The 21760-nt window shown below is 43.8% G+C and overlaps 1 protein-coding gene across 1 annotated transcript in view; it reads left to right on the forward strand.

The window, feature by feature from the left end:
* Positions 1-21535, forward strand: part of LOC311141889 (ATPase MORC2-like) — a 32874-nt gene extending 11339 nt beyond the window's left edge. The window contains exons 3-27 of the mRNA XM_084177387.1: positions 2396-2449; positions 2730-2764; positions 4750-4818; positions 4963-5053; positions 5261-5369; positions 5600-5759; positions 5884-5995; positions 6115-6240; positions 7875-7954; positions 8055-8137; positions 8245-8330; positions 8420-8560; positions 8666-8820; positions 9362-9490; positions 9588-9693; positions 11377-11596; positions 11762-12034; positions 12361-12615; positions 12973-13113; positions 16065-16122; positions 16243-16381; positions 17664-17837; positions 17969-18062; positions 19650-19838; positions 19949-21535. Of these exons, the coding sequence (XP_084033513.1) occupies positions 2396-2449; positions 2730-2764; positions 4750-4818; positions 4963-5053; positions 5261-5369; positions 5600-5759; positions 5884-5995; positions 6115-6240; positions 7875-7954; positions 8055-8137; positions 8245-8330; positions 8420-8560; positions 8666-8820; positions 9362-9490; positions 9588-9693; positions 11377-11596; positions 11762-12034; positions 12361-12615; positions 12973-13113; positions 16065-16122; positions 16243-16381; positions 17664-17837; positions 17969-18062; positions 19650-19838; positions 19949-20017 (3148 nt within the window). The 3' untranslated portion in view covers positions 20018-21535. The remainder of the gene's footprint in view (positions 1-2395; positions 2450-2729; positions 2765-4749; positions 4819-4962; positions 5054-5260; positions 5370-5599; positions 5760-5883; positions 5996-6114; positions 6241-7874; positions 7955-8054; positions 8138-8244; positions 8331-8419; positions 8561-8665; positions 8821-9361; positions 9491-9587; positions 9694-11376; positions 11597-11761; positions 12035-12360; positions 12616-12972; positions 13114-16064; positions 16123-16242; positions 16382-17663; positions 17838-17968; positions 18063-19649; positions 19839-19948) is intronic.
* The last annotated feature ends 225 nt before the right edge of the window (positions 21536-21760 follow it).

Consider the following 21760-nt stretch of genomic DNA (forward strand, 5'->3'; position numbering starts at 1 on the left):
ATTTCACATTCTTAAAATAAAGTGGTGATCCTAACTAACAGGGAATTTTTACTAGGATTAAATGTCAGGAATTGTGAAAAAAATATATGTGGCAAAGGTGTATGTAAACTTCCGACTTCAACTGTATCTGCGCATATGTGGTGTAGTACGCAATTTTGGCTCGTGGGGGCTACGTTAAGAACTACTGGCTAAAAAGTATACAAAAGTACTGGAGAATCCCTTAAACACCTTCTCAAAAAGCAACTGTTTTGATTATGCAGAGTTTGTTGAATCTTCTATTCATACAGTGCATTCGGAAAGTATTCAGACACCTTTACCACATTTTGTTAAGTTATAGACTTATTCTAAAATTTATTAAATTGTTTTTTCCTCCCTCAATCTACACACAATACCCCATAATGATGAAGCAAAAACAGGTTTTTATAAATGTTTGCAAGTAAAGAAAAAATACAGAAAAAGATGGGGAAAATAACATTTACATGAGTATTCAGACCCTTTGCTCAGTACTTTGTTGAAGCAGCGTTGGCAGCGATTACAGCCATGTCTTCTTGGGTATGATGGTACAAGCTTGGCACACCTGTATTTGGGGAGTTTCTCCCATTCTTCTCTGCAGATCCTCTCAAGCTCTGTCAGGTTGGATGGGGAGTGTCGCTGCACAGCTATTTTCTGGTCTCCAGAGATGTTCGATCGGGTTCAAGTCCGGGCTCTGGCTGGGCCACTCAAGAACATTCAGAGACTTGTCCCGAAGCCACTCCTGCGTTGTCTTGGCTGTGTGCTTAGGGTCGTTGTCCTGTTGGAAGGTGAACCTTCGCCCCAGTCTGAGGTCCTGAGCGCTCTGGAGCAGGTTTTCATCAAGGATCTCTCAGTACTTTCCTCCGTTCATCTTTCCCTCGATCCTGACTAGTCTCCCAGTCCCTGCCACTGACAAATATCCCCACAGCATGATGCTGCCACCACCATGCTTCACCGTAGGGATAATGCCAGGTTTCCTCCAGACGTGACACTTGCCATTCAGGCCAAAGAGTTCAATCTTGGTTTCAACAGACCAGAGAGTCTTGTTTCTTATGGTCTGAGAGTACTTTAGGTTATTTTTGGCAAACTCCAAGCAGGCTGTCATGTGCCTTTTACAGAGGAGTGGCTTCCATCTGGCCACTCTACCATAATGGCCTGATTGGTGAGTGCTGCAGAGATGGTTGTCCTTCTGGAAGGTTCTCCCATCTCCACAGAGGAACTCTGGAGCTCCGTCAGTGACCATCGGGTTCTTGGTCTCCTCTCTGACCAAGGCCCTTCTCCCCCGATTGCTCAGTTTGGCCGGGCGGCCAGCTCTAGGAAGAGGTGGTGGTTCCAAACTTCTTCCATTTAAGAATGATGGAGGCCACTGTGTTCTTGGGGACCTTCAATGCTGCAGACATGATTTGGTACCCTTCCCCAGATCTGTGCCTTGACACAGTCCTGTCTTGGAGCTCTACGGACAATTCCTTCGACCTCATGGATTGGTTTTTGCTCTGACATGCACTGTCAATTGTGGAACCTTATATAGACAGTTGTGTGCCTTTCCAAATCATGTCCAATCAATTGAATTTACCACAGGTGGACTCCAAGTTGTAGAAACATCTCAAGGCTGATCAATGGAAACAGGATGCACCTGAGCTCAATTTCGAGTCTCATATCAAAGGGTCTGAATACTTATGTAAATAAGGTATTTCTGTTTTTTATTTTTAATAAATTGGCAAACATTTCTAAAAACCTGTTTTTGCTTTGTCGTTATGGGGTATTGTGTATAGATTGAGGGGGGGAAAGTACTTTAATCAATTTTAGAATAAGGCTGTAACGTAACAAAATGTGGAAAAAGTCAAGGGGTCTGAATACTTTCAGAATTCACTGCATGTATTTAATGTCACCCTGGGTGATGGAGAAACACTGATGAAATAATAACAATGGATCACTTTAATCACTAGAGACACTCGGGTGCTGCTATGGAAAAGGTCCATTACTTAGTAGTATAATAATAATTTGCCCCAAGGCTGATTTTTCTGTTTCTGATTCAGGTGCTTCAAACCTGCATGTATTCAAGTAACTAGGGCTGGTTGACTACCAGTATCACATAGTGTCCCATCCAAAATCTACATCAGGTTCCATTCTGCCCCATTACCCCAGCTGTCGACTTAAACCAATGAGTCACCACACCCCACAACTCCAATGATGTTACCCAACCCCGGCCTGATGATATCACAGGGCCCAACCTCCACCCACATTGAACATACTGATGTTTACACTGACTTGCAATTGTGCTCGCTGGCACGCACTCTCCTTACCTTAGCAAAGCGTTTTGGAAATGTACCTTTTTAAGGACCAGAACTGTAGGTTGATTGGTTGGTTGGTTGTTTGTTTCCAGAACGACACATGAGTTCCTGTTTGGAGCTCTGGCTGAGCTGGTGGACAACTCCAGGTACCAACAATGCACTTCTCTCTGTTCTTACCCACAATTCTTTTTTCTTCTACCCATCCAAAATGTTTGTATGTATGTGGGACATCATGCATAGGTGTTAGTAAATCACAATTGCAGCAAAACACAATACTGAACTGATTCAGGATTAAACCTGTGGGAAATGAATGTGTTATTGTTATCTATATTCTGAAATAAAAGCCTTCTAATAGGAACCACATCTAACCACACTGGTTTTATCTGTCTTCTGATTGGTCTGTCACCTGCCAATCATCTCCTACAGGGATGCAAATGCCACCCGGATTGACATCTACACAGGTACACACACACACTTACACACATACAGTCGGGGAGAACAAGTATTTGATACACTGCCGATTTTACAGGTTTTCCTACTTACAAAGCATGTAGAGGTCTGTAATTTTTATCATATGTACACTTCAACTGTGAGAGACGGAATCTAAAACAAAAATCCAGAAAATCACATTGTATGATTTTGAAGTAATTAATTTGCATTTTATTGCATGACATAAGTATTTGATCACCTACCAACCAGTAAGAATTCCGGCTCTCACAGACCTGTTAGTTTTTCTTTAAGAAGCCCTCCTGTTCTCCACTCATTACCTGTATTAACTGCACCTGCTTGAACTCGTTACCTGTATAAAAGACACCTGTCCACACACTCAATCAAACAGAATCCAACCTCTCCACAATGGCCAAGACGAGAGCTGTGTAAGGACATCAGGGATAAAATTGTAGACCTGCACAAGGCTGGGATGGGCTACAGGACAATAGGCAAGCAGCTTGGTGAGAAGGCAACAACTGTTGGCGCAATTATTAGAAAATGGAAGAAGTTCAAGATGATGATCAATCACCCTCGGTCTGGGGCTCCATGCAAGATCTCACCTCGTGGGGCATCAATGATCATGAGGAAGGTGAGGGATCAGCCCAGAACTACACGGCAGGACCTGGTCAATGACCTGAAGAGAGCTGGACCACAGTCTCAAAGAAAACCATTAGTAACACACTACGCCGTCATGGATTAAAATCCTGCAGCGCACGCAAGGTCCCCCTGCTCAAGCCAGCGCATGTCCAGGCCCGTCTGAAGTTTGCCAATGACAATCTGGATGATCCAGAGGAGGAATGGGAGAAGGTCATGTGGTCTGATGAGACAAAAATATAGCTTTTTGGTCTAAACTCCACTCGCCGTGTTTGGAGGAAGAAGAAGGATGAGTACAACCCCAAGAACACCATCCCAACCGTGAAGCATGGAGGTGGAAACATCATTCTTTGGGGATGCTTTTCTGCAAAGGGGACAGGACGACTGCACCGTATTGAGGGGAGGATGGATGGGGCCATGTATCGCGAGATCTTGGCCAAAAACCTCCTTCCCTCAGTAAGAGCATTGAAGATGGGTCGTGGCTGGGTCTTCCAGCATGACAACGACCCAAAACACACAGCCAGGGCAACTAAGGAGTGGCTCCGTAAGAAGCATCTCAAGGTCCTGGAGTGGCCTAGCCAGTCTCCAGACCTGAACCCAATAGAAAATCTTTGGAGGGAGCTGAAAGTCTGTATTGCCCAGCGACAGCCCCGAAGCCTGAAGGATCTGGAGAAGGTCTGTATGGAGGAGTGGGCCAAAATCCCTGCTGCAGTGTGTGCAAACCTGGTCAAGACCTACAGGAAACGTATGATCTCTGTAATTGCAAACAAAGGTTTCTGTACCAAATATTAAGTTCTGCTTTTCTGATGTATCAAATACTTATGTCATGCAATAAAATGCAAATGAATTACATAAAAATCATACAATGTGATTTTCTGGATTTTTGTTATAGATTCCGTCTCTCACAGTTGAAGTGTACCTATGATAAAAATTACAGACCTCTACATGCTTTGTAAGTAGGAAAACCTGCAAAATCGGCAGTGTATCAAATACTTGTTCTCCCCACTGTACATATTGCTTCATACACCGGTACATAGACACAAATCTATATGGAATAATTTACATTGCTCACCCCTCTGACACTACTATACAGATCACGCTGCCTATCAACAATCTACAATACCTACAGTGCCAATGGTTACTGTACTACTGATTTTAATTATAAGCTACACCCAGAATTTGACTAGTTCTGATTTTAGTAGGCTTAGTTTCAGCTATTGAAAAAGCCATCTATTTCGGTACTAGTTCCGTGTGTTATGCTATCTCTTTTCCCCCTCTTGTATCTAACCTGTGTGTGGCTCTCTTTCTTATCCACCTCCTGTTGTAACGTGTGTCTAACCTCTCTTCCCCTCGTGGCCAACAGAGAAGAGACAAGACTTGCGTGGAGGCTACATGCTATGTTTCTTAGACGACGGCACAGGAATGGACCCCAGTGAGTTCCATTAAAATAAAATGACTAAAGTAGACCGTAATAAAGTTGATCCACATATCTATATATGAGTTATAAGAAATGCCATAGTATGCAACAGTCAACCATATATGACGGTTATATTTCCCTCCCATCTCTCTCTCTCAGACGAGGCGACCCATGTGATCCAATTTGGGAAGTCCACTAAGCGTACACCAGATTCTACTCACATCGGCCAGTATGGAAACGGACTCAAATCGTAAGACACTTTAATCCTCTCTCGCACATAATATATACCCCTTTGCAGACACTTTCATTCAAATCTACCTACAGTACATACATTTAGTGCATACATTTATAGTGTTTGTATGTGATCCTCGCATTGATCGAACCTGCGACCTTGGGGTTGCTAGTGCCACGCTCTCACCAAGTGAGCCACATCGTTTGTGTGTGTGTTTCTCTCTAGGGGCTCCATGCGTATTGGGAAAGACTTTGTTTTGTTCACCAAGAAGGACAACACTCTGTCCTGCCTGTTCCTGTCTAGAACGTTCCACGAGGAGGAGGGGCTTGACGAGGTGAGGTGTCAGGGATCAGCTGAAGCAGGCACTCTCCCATCCAGCAGACACAGTGATGATATGTCAATTGTCTTAAAACATTGTTTTTATTTTGTGACTGTCGTGTTATACTCTGACTTACTGAGAGCCTTTAGTGACTATGTCCACCTATTTGAAACAACAGATAACATCACCTCTTGAGAAGTGTTTCAGTGTGTATCTTAAGGTTGTCCATTTGTCTCCTCTGTCAGGTGATCGTACCCCTGCCCACCTGGGACCTACTGACCAGACAGCCAATCACAGGCGACCCTGAGAAGTTTGCCATAGAGACGGAGCTCATCTACAAATACTCTCCTTTTAAAAACGAACAGCAGCTGATGGAACAATTTAACAAGATGGAGGGCAGCAGCGGTGAGACGTGTGGCTGTGGGTGTGTCTATTGTGTGTGTGTGTGTGTGTGTGTGTCAGCATGCGGTTGTGTGTCGGAGTGTCTGTCTGTCTAGGTGATAATCTATAATCTGAACTGTGTGTGTAGGTACTCTGGTGATCATCTATAACCTGAAGTTGATGGACACCAGAGAACCAGAGCTGGATGTGGAGACAGACCACCAGGATATCCTGATGGCTGGGACTCCTTCAGAGGGAGTGTAAGTATGGGGTCTGTGTGGGTAAGAACGTTTCAAATGAAGTTTTTCCTGTGTCGTGTGACCTGAAGACTACCTAGGATTGTGTGTTTATGTTGATGACATCACTTCCCCTCATACAGGAAGCCAGAACGTCGGTCGTTCCGAGCGTACGCAGCTGTCCTCTACATCGATCCCAGGATGAGGATCTTCATACAGGGACACAAAGTCAGGACCAAGAGACTGTCCTGCTGCCTCTACAAACCCAGGTTTACATATATATATATATATATACACACACACACTACCGTTCAAAAGTTTGGGGTCACTTAGAAAAAGAAAAGCAGTTTTTTTGGCCATTAAAATAACATAAAATTTATCAGAAATACAGTGTAGACATTGTTAATGTTGTAAATGGCTATTGTAGCTGGAAACGGCAGATTTTTAATGGAATATCTACATAGGCGTACAGAAGCCCATTATCAGCAACCATCAGTCCTGTGTTCCAATGGCACGTTGTGTTTGCTAATCCAAGTTTAGCATTTTAAAAGGCTAATTGATCATTAGAAAACCCTTTTGCCATTATGTTAGCACAGCTGAAAACTGTTGTGCTGATTTAAAGAAGCAATAAAACTGGCCTTGAGACTAGTTGAGTATCTGGAGCATCAGCAATTGTGGGTTTGATTACAGGCTCAAAATGGCCAGAAACAAATAACTTTCTTCTGAAACTCGTCAGTTTATTCTTGTTCTGAGAAATTGCCAAGAAACTGAAGATCCCGTACAACGCTGTGTACTACTCCCTTCACAGAACAGCGCAAACTGGCTCTAACCAGAATAGAAAGAGGAGTGGGAGGCCCCGGTGCACAACTGAGCAAGAGGACAAATACATTAGATTGTCTAGTTTGAGAAACAGGTGCCTCACAGGTCTTCAACTGGCAGCTTCATTAAATAGTACCCACAAAACACCAGTCTCAACGTCAACAGTGAAGAGGCGACTCCGGGATGCTGACCTTCTAGGCAGAGTTGCAAAGAAAAAGCCATATCTCAGACTGGGCAATAAAAAGAAAAGATTAAGATGGGCAGTCTGAGATATGGCTTTCTCTTTGCGACTCTGCCTAGAAGGTCAGCATCCCGGAGTTGCCGCTTCACTGTTGATGTTGAGACTGGTGTTTTTATACATATACAAACCTGTTTTTGCTGTTATTGGGTATTGTGTTTAGATTGATGAGAAGAGAAAAAAACAATTTAATCAATTTTAGAATAAGGCTGTAACGTAACAAAATGTGGAAAAGGTCAAGGGGTCTGAATACTTTCTGAATGCACTGTATACTTTACATCCCTTGTTTCCTTTATTTTGCCAGTTACCGGTATGCCTAGAGTCAGGAAGGCCGCAGTTTGGGCACCATGCCTGCCAAATATAGGCTACAGCTAACATAATTGCAAAAGGGTTTTCTGACGATCAATTAGCCTTTTTAAAATGCTAAACTTGGATTAGCAAACACAACGTGCCATTGGAACACAGGACTGATGGTTGCTGATAATGGGCCTCTGTATGCCTATGTAGATATTCCATTAAAAATCTGCCGTTTCCAGCTACAATAGCCATTTACAACATTAACAATGTCTACACTGTATTTCTGATCAATTTGATGTTATTTTAATGGACACATTTTTTTGCTTTTCTTTCGAAAACAAGGACATTTCTAAGTGACCCCAAACTTTTTAACGGTAGTATGTGTGTGTGTGTGTGTGTGTGTGTATATTTATATATATATATACACACACACACACACACACACACACACCACCGCATCCAGAGACTCATGTCTAGAGACATCACTAAGACTGAAATCATAAGTCCTGTTTGTGTTCATTCAGCTAAGTGTGTGTCTGTCTGTCTCAGGGTATATAAATACACATCGACTCGATTCAAAACCCGCGCTGAGCAGGAAGTAAAAAAGGCTGATCACCTCGCTAAGATAGGTGAGTTGCCCACGGATCACCTGGCCAAGATGGGTAAGACACAGAACCAGGTCTGCCTTTAAAACCCACACCCCTCTCTAACTGACTGTGTGTGTTCCAGCGGAGGAGAAGGCTCGTGAGGCGGAGAGCAAAAGTCTGTCTCTGGAGGCCAAACTGGGAGACGACCTGTCTAAAGAATCACGGGTAAGAACCAACACACACACACCACACAGCAAGATTAGCAATATCTTGACCCAATGGTCTGACTTCTCTCCTCCCTTATTCAAATCCTCCTCTTGTCTCTGCTCCAGGTCATGTTGCGTAAGGCTCAGGAGGGGGCCATGATGCTTCGACGGGAGGCGGAGGTGAAGAAGAAGATTCAGGAGTCCAAACAGAAGTCAGTGAAAATATAGGACTTTATAAAAAAACGAACGAAAGTCAAGCCAAACAATAAAACTTTAACACTTCTCTCTCTCCTTCCCCCAGAGCATTGAAGGAGCCTAAGGAACTGAGTTTTATCTTCGGGGTGAACATTGAGCAGAGAGACCTGGATGGGATGTTTGTGTATAACTGCTCTCGTCTCATCAAGATGTACGAAAAGACTGGCCCTCAGCTGGAGGGAGGAATGTGAGTAACACACACACACTCCCTTCGATAGTCCTCTCTTATTGGCTAGTCAGTGACCAGTGTGACGACCAGAAATGCTTTCTAATGAAGTGTGCGTGTGTGCAGGGCGTGTGGGGGTGTTGTGGGGGTAGTAGATGTTCCATACCTGGTTCTGGAGCCCACTCACAACAAGCAGGACTTTGCGGACGCTAAAGAATACAGACACCTTCTGAGAGCCATGGGAGAACACCTAGCCCAGTACTGGAAGGACAGCAACATAGGTAACGCACACAACGTCTATATAACCATGATAGTAGGTACTTAGAGATTGTAATTTAACCCTTATTTTACCAGGTAAGTTGACTGAGAACACATTCTAATTTACAGCAACGACCCGGGGAATAGTTACAGGTGGGAGGAGAGGGTCGCTTCAGGGTTAGAATACATGAGTAATTATAGCGTTAGAAAGTTGACATTCTCCGCTTTTCAACAGTATACAACTTACGTTGTAAGCTAATGCATTGAAAAAATAGAAAATAATTCTTAAATGAATACAGTCAAAATAAGTGTAGCCTACCATGTCCCTCCTCCTCGCTCTACGTCTAGGCTGCAACAAGAGAGGGACAGCAGTGAATGCAGGCGGATTGTTTAGTAGGCTAAATAAACATATCAAGCGTAGCAAAATAATGTAACTATTACATCTGTGTATAGCTCTAGTTAGAGACACACTACTGTTAATGAGCATGGTTACGCGCGGTTGTATCCTTACTGCAACAGCCTTAGTCCATATGTCTAGCATGTTTCTGCTTTTCCCACTTTTAGCTCAGAAGGGCATAGTGAAGTTCTGGGATGAGTTTGGGTACCTGTCTGCCAGCTGGTCCTCACTTCCCTCGCCAGAGCAGAGATACAAGAGACGCCGCGCCATGGAGATGCCCCTCACGATACAGTGTGGTGAGTTGTACACATACACAGAGATACTTTTAAGTGTGTCAAGTCACACACAAATAGACAAGCTCTGAGGTTTGTCTTTCTCTCACTCTCTCTGTAGATAAATGTCTGAAGTGGAGGACTCTACCATTCCAGATGGATGCGGTGGATAAACGTTACCCGGACAGCTGGGTGTGTCTGATGAACCCTGACAGCACTCAGGACAGGTAAACACACACACACACCTGCAGGAACACAACATACAGTGGGGAGAACAAGTATTTGATACACTGCCGATTTTGCAGGTTTTCCTACTTACAAAGCATGTAGAGGTCTGTAATTTTTTATCATAGGTACACTTCAACTGTGAGAGACGGAATCTAAAACAAAAATCCAGAAAATCACATTGTATGATTTTTAAGTAATTAATTTGCATTTTATTGCATGACATAAGTATTTGATACATCAGAAAAGCAGAACTTAATATTTGGTACAGAAACCTTTGTTTGCAATTACAGAGATCATACGTTTCCTGTAGATCTTGACCAGGTTTGCACACACTGCAGCAGGGATTTTGGCCCACTCCTCCATACAGACCTTCTCCAGATCCTTCAGGTTTCGGGGCTGTCGCTGGGCAATACAGACTTTCAGCTCCCTCCAAAGATTTTCTATTGGGTTCAGGTCTGGAGACTGGCTAGGCCACTCCAGGACCTTGAGATGCTTCTTACGGAGCCACTCCTTAGTTGCCCTGGCTGTGTGTTTTGGGTCGTTGTCAATGCTGGAAGCCCCAGCCACGACCCATCTTCAATGCTCTTACTGAGGGAAGGAGGTTTTTGGCCAAGATCTCGCGATACATGGCCCCATCCATCCTCCCCTCAATACGGTGCAGTCATCCTGTCCCCTTTGCAGAAAAGCATCCCCAAAGAATGATGTTTCCACCTCCATGCTTCACGGTTGGGATGGTGTTCTTGGGGTTGTACTCATCATTCTTCTTCCTCCAAACACGGCGAGTGGAGTTTAGACCAAAAAGCTCTATTTTTGTCTCATCAGACCACATGACCTTCTCCCATTCCTCCTCTGGATCATCCAGATGGTCATTGGCAAACTAGAAGACGGGCCTGGACATGCGCTGGCTTGAGCAGGGGGACCTTGCGTGCGCTGCAGGATTTTAATCCATGACGGCGTAGTGTGTTACTAATGGTTTTCTTTGAGACTGTGGTCCCAGCTCTCCTCAGGTCATTGACCAGGTCCTGCCGTGTAGTTCTGGGCTGATCCCTCACCTTCCTCATGATCATTGATGCCCCACGAGGTGAGATCTTGCATGGAGCCCCAGACCGAGGGTGATTGATCATCATCTTGAACTTCTTCCATTTTCTAATAATTGCGCCAACAGTTGTTGCCTTCTCACCAAGCTGCTTGCCTATTGTCCTGTAGCCCATCCCAGCCTTGTGCAGGTCTACAATTTTATCCCTGATGTCCTTACACAGCTCTCTGGTCTTGGCCATTGTGGAGAGGTTGGAGTCTGTTTGATTGAGTGTGTGGACAGGTGTCTTTTATACAGGTAACGAGTTCAAACAGGTGCAGTTAATACAGGTAATGAGTGGAGAACAGGAGGGCTTCTTAAAGAAAAACTAACAGGTCTGTGAGAGACGGAATTGTTACTGGTTGGTAGGTGATCAAATACTTATGTCATGCAATAAAATGCAAATGAATTACTTAAAAATCATACAATTTGATTTTCTGGATTTTTGTTTTAGATTCCATCTCTCACAGTTGAAGTGTACCTATGATAAAAATTACAGACCTCTACATGCTTTGTAAGTAGGAAAACCTGCAAAATCGGCAGTGTATCAAATACTTGTTCTCCCCACTGTACAGTATATCTCCAAAATGTTGTGTGTGTGTTGTAGGTGTGATGCAGCGGAACAGAAACAGAACCTTCCAAGTGGAGTTCTAAAGAAGGACAGACAGACAGCGGAGGACAAACAGAAAGAACTGACAGAGAAGATCAGACAGCAGCAGGAAAAACTAGAGGCTCTGCAGAAAACCAGCACCATCAGATCAGCAGCAGATGTGAAGAAGTTGCCTCTAGATGTCAGCATGAGACCCATGAATGACAGTTCTTCCCAGGTACACACACACACTCACAAATACTCCCCATCTACAGGTAAACACACACACACACACTACAGCTATACAGACATACTTACCCTCTACCTGCTTCACACACACAATAACACATACTGTCTCCTGATATCTGAATATAATGTGTCTCATGTTCTCTCTGTCTCCTAGGCAACCAGGTCGTCAGAGCGTGTGTCACGCCCTCGCTCCCCCCCTCTCCCTGCCCTCCTCAAGAACGCCCCCAGCCAGCCCCCGGCCCTCAACCGCAAACCCACCAATTCCCCTCGACTGACCACCCGGCCTGCTGCCCCTCCCCCGGCCCCCAGAGTCGACCAATCTAGAGCCAGAGCTGCAGCGAAGCCATCACCCCCTCCAGCTAAGCCCGCCCCCAAAGCCCCAGCCAAAATCCCCGCCAAACCCACCCCTCCAAGCCGCAGCTCACGGGTGAGTGTGTTTGTGTGTGTTGTCCTTTTTCAAATCTATTACGGCTATGTTAAAGGAATAGTGCGAGACTTTGGCAATTAAGCCATTTATCTACTTACCCAGAGTCAGATGAGGTAGACTTCCAGTCATTGCACTAACGCTAGTTAGCATTTGCCCGCAAAACTACCTCTAACTTCGTTCATACTGGATGCAGAGACACAAAAGTTCATTGCCAAAATAATTGTCAAAATACCTTTAATGGGTGAAGCAGATATTTACATGATCTATCAGCTGTTAAAATGTATGGTCCTTTAGCAGTAGCAGTAATATCTATGGTGTTTCTACAGACCCCAGCCAAATCGTCTCCTGCCAAAGCAACCACACCTGCTAGCAGCCAGCGCAAGAGAGTGATGGAGCAGGAGGAGAGTGATGAAGAGGAGGAAGAAGAAGAAGAAGAGGAGGAGGAAGAGGAGGAGGACAGCGAGGACGACAGTGAGGAGGAGAAGGAGCCTCAGCCCAAGAAATCCAAGATGGCAGCTGCAGTGGGGAATCGTGGGAAAGCTGTTGAGAAAGCTCCACTCAAACGGGGAAAAGTGACAGAGGTACTCTCTCTCTCCCTCCCTCTTTCTCACACACACACATTTTCACTGCTCAGACTATCAAACTGTCAATCTATAGAATATCTCTATACAATGTATCAGACAGACAGAGGAAAGCACTGAATGTGTAAGAGGAGAGGGAACAGAAAGATGAAGGGAAAGTGATGTTTGGAAGAAGAGGACAGGCAGAAAGATGTCCCCTGAAGACGAGTGAGGACGGAGAGATTATGTTAGGTACGGAGAGAGTGAAAGCTCTTTTGGAGGAAGAACATAAGTCTAATACATGGAGCAGACCAGATGACCCATAGGTCAGAGGTTGACCCATAGGTCAGAGGTCATGTGATGTCATCGACCCCACAGGTCCCCACCCCCCCACTCAGCACCAAACCCCCAACGCCTGAGAGGAGTGCTACCATAGCAACACGGCTGCCCCCTGCAACACCACCGCCGGCCAAACCCATCCCCACCCCCCCTAAGCCCTCGGCTGGGGCTAGAGCCAAGGTACCCACCAGCCACGGAGCAAGAGGCTACACTTGCTTTCTCTACACATAATGGAATCGGTCCTATCCTTCTCTCCTAACTCTAATCATAATAGAATAGATCCTACCCTTCTCTCATAATTCTACTCTAAATGGAATGGGTCCTGTCTGTCTCCTAACTCTACTCTTAAGGTTGTTTTCGCATGTAGTCCTCTTTAAAATAACTGATCTCAGTCTTCTTTAAAGTGAACTCTAGAGTAAAGAAAAGCAAAATAACTCTTACAGTGCCTTGCAAAAGTATTCATCCCCCTTGGCGTTTTTCCTATTTTGTTGCATTACAACCTGTAATTTAAATGGATTTTTATTTGGATTTCATGTAATGGACATACACAAAATAGTCCAAATTGGTGAAGTGAAATGAAAAAATAACTTGTTTCAGAAAATTCTAAAAAATAAATAACGGAAAAGTGGTGCGTGCATATGTGTTCACCTCCTTTGCTATGAAGCCCCTAAATAAGATCTGGTGCAAACAATTACCTTCAGAAGTCACATAATTAGTTAAATAAAGTCCACCTGTGTACAATCTAAGTGTCACATGATCTGTCACATGATCTCAGTATATATACACCTGTTCTGAAAGGCCCCAGAGTCTGCAACACCACTAAGCAAGGGACACCACCAAGCAAGCGGCACCATGAAGACCAAGGAGCTCTCCAAACAGGTCAGGGACAAAGTTGTGGAGAAGTACAGATCAGGGTTGGGTTATAAAAAAGTATCAGAAACTTTGAACATCTCACGGAGCACCATTAAATCCAGTATTGAAAATGGAAAGAATATGGCAACACAACAAACCTGCCAAGAGAGGGCTGCCCACCAAAACTCACGGACCAGGCAAGGAGGGCATTAATCAGAGAGGCAACAAAGAGACCAAAGATAACCCTGAAGGAGCTGCAAAGCACCACAGCGGAGATTGGAGTATCTGTCCATAGGACCACTTTAAGCCGTACACTACACAGAGCTGGGCTTTATGGAAGAGTGGCCAGAAAAAAGCCATTGCTTAAAGAAAAAAATAAGCAAACACGTTTGGTGTTTGCCAAAAGGCATGTGGGAGACTCCCCAAACATATGGAAGAAGGTACTCTGGTCAGATGAGACTAAAATTGAGCTTTTTGGCCATCAAGGAAAACGCTATGTCTGGCGCAAACCCAACACCTCTCATCACCCCGAGAACATCATGTTTTTCATCGGCAGGGACTGGAAAACTGGTCAGAATTGAAGGAATGATGTATGGCGCTAAATACAGGGAAATACTTGATGGAAACCTGTTTCAGTCTTCCAGAGATTTGAGACTGGGACGGAGGTTCACCTTCCAGCAGGACAATGACCCTAAGCATACTGCTAAAGCAACACTTGAGTGGTTTAAGGGGAAACATTTAAATGTCTTGGAATGTCCTAGTCAAAGCCCAGACCTCAATCCAATTGAGAATCTGTGGTATGACTTAAAGATTGCTGTACACCAGCGGAACCCATCCAACTTGAAGGAGCTGGAGCAGTTTTGCCTTGAAGATTGGGCAAAAATCCCAGTGGCTAGATGTGCCAAGCTTATAGAGATATACCCCAAGAGACTTGCAGCTGTAATTGCTGCAAAAGGTGGCTCTACAAAGTATTGACTTTGTGGGGGTGAATAGTTATGCACGCTCAAGTTTTCTGATTTTTTTGTCGGCAACAAAATAGGAAAAATGCCAATGGGGGTGAGTACTTTAGCAAGCCACTGTATCTTTGTATTCACACTGCCCTTGCCTTTGAATGAGGACTCAACTCTTTTGCCAGTTCACTTCACTTATTTTGTGGTCCGAGTCCTCTTTGCATTCACATTGCTATGTTTAGAAAGGAACCAAGATCTTTTTCCAACATTCAAAGTGCAGGGCAAGCCATTACATCAGAATGTGTTATCAGACAGCTAGATATACCTACTTAAATTTTGGAAGCTAATAGATTGCATTTAGTTAAGAGACATAATAATTGTAATCCGAAGATACTATTAACATGTAAATATGATTGGTAACAGAATAAATAGCAGAAGAATAACTGCAGATGAAATAACGCTGTAATTGAAAATTGTACAGCTAATGTAGGCTACTGCCCCTTTAAGAGCTAGAATTGATTTTGCACCCCATGTTGTGATTCTCACCAAATATTCTCACACTATTCAAATCCCAGAATCGAATAAACCTCTTATGAAGCGCTCAGCCTATAGATCACATATTGCAAACCAAATAATCTGAACTAAAATCACCAGACATATTTTGGCATTTCTGTGCATCCTTGACAATCTCTAATCAGTATCCAAAAACGACATGTTTTTTCAACGAATCTGTAGTCTAGTGTGAGGTGCGGGAATAATGACAAGCAAACCTGGGAACCTTTGTGTTCACATTGCCCTAAGAACGGGACCGCGGAATTCAAGCGACTCGAACTCTGACCACCTCTCGAGATGGTCTCAGTTCGGTTTGCTTCAGGGGCTCTTTTGAGGGGTCGGAGTGACTTTGTGTTCACACTGCACAAAAAATTAAGCAAACCACACTGAGTTCACAAAAATTGGCTGAGAGGGACCAAGTGTGAAAACACCCTAAATGGAATGGGTCTGTCTGTCTCCTAACTCTACTCTAAATAGAATGGGTCCTGTCTGTCTCCTAACTCTACTCTAAATAGAATGGGTCCTGTCTGTCTCCTAACTCTACTCTAACTAGAATGGGTCCTGTCTGTCTCCTAACTATTCTAAATAGAATGGGTCCTGTCTGTCTCCTAACTCTACTCTAAATAGAATTGGTTACATTCTTCTCTCCTGCTTCATCTTTTTCTCCTACTCTCTTTTCTCAATAACACACCACTCTTGTATTTCCTGGAATTTCTTCACACACACTTACTGTTAGACAGTTTGATCAGTGTGTTTTCTGTGTGTGTATGTTTTTAGGTGATAGGCAGCGCAGAGGACGAGCACCCAGAGAATGAACCGAAGAATGCTCAGAAAGGTGATTTATTACATTCTTGATGATAGTTGATTGGCCGAGAAGATTTCCGATTAGCAATGCCATAGACATCAGAGTTTCAGGACAAAGCTTCATAAAACTCCTCTGTGTTGTCTCCTGTAGATAAGGGTATGTTGGTGGAGGTACGTGTGAATAAGGAATGGTTCACAGGCAAAGTGGTTGCTGTGGAAACCAGTAAGCAGAGTGTTCGGTGGAAGGTGAAGTTTGACTACGTCCCCAGATCCACCCCCAAGGATCGATGGTAGGCTCACCAACTCACCGTGTTTGTGCTCTGTTGTCTTACGTTTATGTGTGCGCTGTACTACGGCAGGGAATTGCTAGGGACCTCACAATACGATATTATCTAGATACTTAGGTGCCGATACTATGTATTGCGATTTGATACTGCGATTTTATTATATTACGAACTATGTCTGCTGCAGAGAGACGAGGGGGCATGAGAAAACAAGTTTTGATCAGTCAGGCAAATTAATGCTGAAAACATGTTGGCTCACTATTTAAAAAGATGGAGAACAAGCTATAGCTATTTTATTTATTTAAATCGGTACTTGGAGTCAAATATCAATATAATATTGTCCAAAAATAATATTGCGATATGTACAGTTGAGGACCTGTAAGGCGTCTGTTTCTCAAACTAGACACACTAATGTATTTGTCCTCTTGCTCAGTTGTGCACCGGGGCCTCCCACTCCTCTTTCTATTCTGGTTAGAGCCAGTTTGCGCTGTTCTGTGAAGGGAGTAGTACACAGCGTTGTACGAGATCTTCAGTTTCTTGGGAATTTTTCACATAGAATAGCCTTCATTTCTCAGAACAAGAATAGACTGACGAGTTTCAGAAGAAAGTTATTTGTTTCTGGCCATTTTGCTCCTGTAATCGAACCCACAATTGCTGATGCTCCAGATACTCAACTAGTCTCAAGAAGGCCAGTTGTATTGCTTCTTTAATCAGCACAACAGTTTTCAGCTGTGCTAATATAATTGCAAAAGGGTTTTCTAATGATCAATTAGCCTTTTAAAATGATAAACTTGGATTAGCAAACACAACGTGCCATTGGAACACAGGACTGATGATTGCTGATAATGGGCCTCTGTACGCCTATAATAATAATAATAATAATATGCCATTTAGCAGACGCTTTTATCCAAAGCGACTTACGTAGATATTCCATAAAAAATCAGCCGTTTCCAGCTACAATAGCCATTTACAACATTAACAATGTCTACACTGTATTTCTGATCAATTTGATATTTTAATGGACCAAAAAAATGCTTTTCTTTCGAAAACAAGGACATTTCTAAGTGACCCCAAACTTATGAACGGTAATGTAACTGTATAGATTTTTTTCCCCCATCACTATGCTGTAACAGTGGCCAATGATGTGCCAGTTTCTGTCATTTCCAAATGTTTAGTTTATTGTTTTGTTAAGTTAGTGTTCTCAGGAGTTTTAGGGTGTTGTTATTATGGTGGTTAATGGCAGTGAGGAGGAGAGGTTGTTGGTATAATTTATTGTTGTTGTTATTAGGGTTTTCAAAGGCAGTGAGGAGGTGAGGTTGATGCGACCCCCCTCTCCCCTCTCCCAGACCCCTGACACACAGCAAGGGGAGGGGACAGACAAGGGGCCCGCCCCCATGGAACCCGACACCACCCAACCAGGAGCCAGTCGAGAGGTGACTGACAACCTGGTCAGCATGATGAGGTAACCATGACTACCTGATATACGCTGTCATTGAGTCCTAACTGTTGGTTTTTGGCCTCCAATTCCCCTTTTTTCAGAGGGAGAATGGAACGGGGATGTCACAACTATAATTTTGTGTGTGTTCTCTTCAGGACTCTGCTGCGTTATTTCTTCCCTCCTGATTTCCGGATCCCGAAGGACGATGTCAACAGCATGACCGCAGAAGAGCTGGTGGCCTTCCCTATGGTGAGACTGACCATTAACTCCTGACCTCTAACCTTAACACATGTCTTCTAGAGACCTACCCTGGAGTCTGCTGCAGTCATAGTCATATCATTGTAATTCATGCCATAGCAAAATCTGTGTGTATATACACTACCAGTCAAAAGTTGGGACACACCTACTCATTCAAGGGTTTGTCTTTATTTTTACAATTTTTTACATGAAATAACACATATAGAAGTATGTAGTAACCAAAAAAGTGTTAAACAAATGAAAATATATTTGAGATTCTTCAAATAGCCACCCTTTGTCTTGCTGACAGCTTTGCACACTCTTGGCATTCTCTCAACCAGCTTCATCAGGTAGTCACCTGGAATGCATTTCAATTAACAGGTGTGCCTTCTTAAAAGTTAATTTGTGGAATTTATTTCCTTCTTAATGCGTTTGAGCCAATCTGTTGTGTTGTGACAAGGTAGGGGTGGTATACAGAAGATAGCCCTATTTGGTAAAAGACCAAGTCCATATTATGGCAAGAACAGCTCAAATAAGCAAAGAGTCCATTATTACTTTAAGACATGAAGGTCAGTCAATACTGAACATTTCAATAACTTTGAAAGTGCAGTCGCAAAAACCATCAAGCGCTATGATTAAACTGGCGCTCATGAGGACCGCCACAGGAATGGAAGACCCAGAGTTACCTCTGCTGCAGAGGATAAGTTCATTTGAGTTACCAGCCTCAGAAATTGCAGCCCAAATAAATGCTTCACAGAGTTCAAGTAACAGACACATCTCAACATCAGCTGTTCAGAGGAGACTGTGTGAATCAGGCCTTCGTGGTCGAATTGCTGCAAATAAACCACTACTAATGGACACCAATAAGAAGAAGAGACTTGCTTGGGTCAAGAAACACGAGCAATGGACATTAGACCGGTGGAAATTTGTCCTTTGGTCTGGAGTCCAAATTTGAGATTTTTGGTTCCAACCGCCGTGGCTTTGTGAGACGCGGTGTGGGTGAACGGATTATCTCCGCATGTGTTTTTCCCACCGTAAAGCGTGGGGGTGCTTTGCTGGTGACACTGTCTGTGATTTTAGAATTCAAGGCACACTTAACCAGCATGGCTACCACAGAATTCTGTAGCGATACGCCATCCCATCTGGTTTGGGCTTAGTGGGACTATCATTTGTTTTTCAACAGGACAATGACCCAACACACCTCCAGGCGGTGTAAGGGCTATTTTACCAAGAAGGAGAGCGATGGAGTGCTGCATCAGATGACCTGGCCTCCACAATCCCCCGACCTCAACCCAATTGAGATGGTTTGGGATGAGTCGGATGGCAGAGTGAAGGAAAAGCAGCCAACAAGTGCTCAGCATATGTGGGAACTCCTTCAAGACTGTTGGAAAAGCATTCCAGGGGAAGCTGGTTGAGAGAATGCCAAGAGTGTGCAAAGCTGTCATCAAGCCAAAGTGTGGCTGTTTGAAGAATCTAAAATATATTCTACAATGTAGAAAAATAGTAAAAATAAAGAAAAACCCTGGAATGAGTAGGTGTGTCCAAACTTTTGACTGGTACTGTATATATATCTGACTGTGTGTTCATGCGTGTCTGCAGAAGGAGTATTTCCAGCAGTATGAGCTGGGTCTCCAGTCTCTGTGTAACTCGTACCAGAGCAGAGCTGACGCCAGAGCCAAAGCTGTGGAGGAGAAGAGTAGCAGCGCTGAGACCAAACTCAGGGAGGCAGACGAGAAGCTACAGAAACTACGAACCAACATCGTACAACTGCTGCAGAAAGTACAGGAGGTAAGACACACACACCAAAATCGAAGCTTAGCCACAGAGAAGATGAGGTAACACACATGCACGCACTCACACACAAACTGAAAACTAATGTCTCTATTTCCCTCCTGCAGGACATTGACATAAACACAGATGACGAACTGGATGCCTACATAGAAGACCTGCTGACCAAGGGGGACTAGAGAGGAGACAGACAGGCTCTCAGAACCCTGGTCCGTCTGTTCTTCCCAAAGTACTGTAGCTCTGTAGCTCCTCTACAGACGCCCTTTACCCATAACCCTCCACGAGGCCTGCCCGCCCCACTCTGCAGATGGAGAGGAGTGGCAGCTGCTGCCTGACCTGCTGCTGTTGCCGTTTGGTCCCCAAGTTTGTTTTTATAAAACTGCAGTATGGTTTTCTGTTTCTGTCTGTTCCTGTTTATTTAACATTAGCATGCTCTGGTTTTGGATGGTCCATTCTGTGATTAGCACGTAACGGACGTCTCTTTTTAGTCCTTTTATATCAACAATCTATTATGTTATATACAAGCTATGTTAAGCTACTGTATGATATGCCAACCAGTCCTGATAGACTGTAGAACTGAACTCTTCTCAATCTGTAGGTGGGAATCGGATTCTGCTCTGTTGCTATGTTCTGACCATGTGCCGTTATACACATACATACACACGCCAGTCTGAGAATGGCACCAAGCGTCTCCGATCAAAGCTCCTGTGATGTAGATGACAGGTGATTCTGTGATTTCAGAAGAGGGTCTGATGGTAACCTAAATTATGGAGCAGTTAAGATTCATATGTATTCTCCATATTGATCTGTGATCAGGTGGAGAGAAATGACATGAATCATAAACCAATAATAACGTCCTGACCTCTAATCCTGACCCATAACCCCTTTATTACCATCAGTCACAGTCCGATGCAAATCCAGTCCCATTGAATCCCAGATTTGATGTTAGCTGCCATCAGATGGTCTAGCCTTTTCTACCCTGTGTTAAAGCATTATCTTTAATCCAGTGTTGAAAAAAACGAATCAGTGTTGCCTAGCTGCTTTCAACCACCTCTCTCCCACCCTACCCTCCTCTCTCTCACCCTAGCCTCCTCTCTCCCACCCTAGCCTTCTCTCCCACCCTATCCTGTTAGAGTTTTTCACCATGAATCTTGTTCTGGAGGCAGCTCTGCAGAGTGGTCACTAGCTGGCACAGCCACAAAGTCATAAAATCTGATTTTAAACCGAACCTTAAATTAAGACCAAAAATCTAATTTTGGGTTCATGAATTTTTACAATCTAGCCAATTTTGACGTTGCAGCTGGCCTATCTAGCGGAAATCATTCAGTTATGCCTCAAGGGCAAGTTTCATGACAATAAACGTCAACATGCATCCTGTTCTGACAGTGTAGCCATCAGGTTTACCAGCCAGACTATTGAGGGTTACTCCAACACCCTCGAGACTGAAGTACTTACTGGGTTTTATCAGTACGACTCTCTGTGACGTCTCCTCAATACAACTATTATGTCCCTATTGTTTCCTCTTGCCATTGTGACATGACAGTTCACCGTTTTCTTTTTGGTCTCAAAGGTGATTATCTGGATTCTGAGTTTATAGTTATCTAATGTTCTTTGTTCATATTATTTCAGTGGTCATGTTTCTTCTAATGGGTATTTTTAACATGTCAAGGAAACGTTTTATTAAATGGTGTACGTTATTTTGTCTGGTGTGTACTCATTGTATTTTTTACTTGTCTGTCTCTATATGGAGAAACAAATGTGGTTCCCAGACAACTGCACCGCTGGATTAAGAAGTCATAGGCCCTGGGGCCTATGACTGTCAGTGGGTTGCCATCAGACAGTGAGAGCACACATGCAAACACACACACACACACACGGTGGCGGACTTACCATTATGCAACTAAGGCAATTGCCTGGGGCCT

This window comes from Coregonus lavaretus (assembly GCF_964263955.1).
Source record: "Coregonus lavaretus genome assembly, chromosome: 14".
NCBI lineage: Eukaryota > Metazoa > Chordata > Actinopteri > Salmoniformes > Salmonidae > Coregonus > Coregonus lavaretus.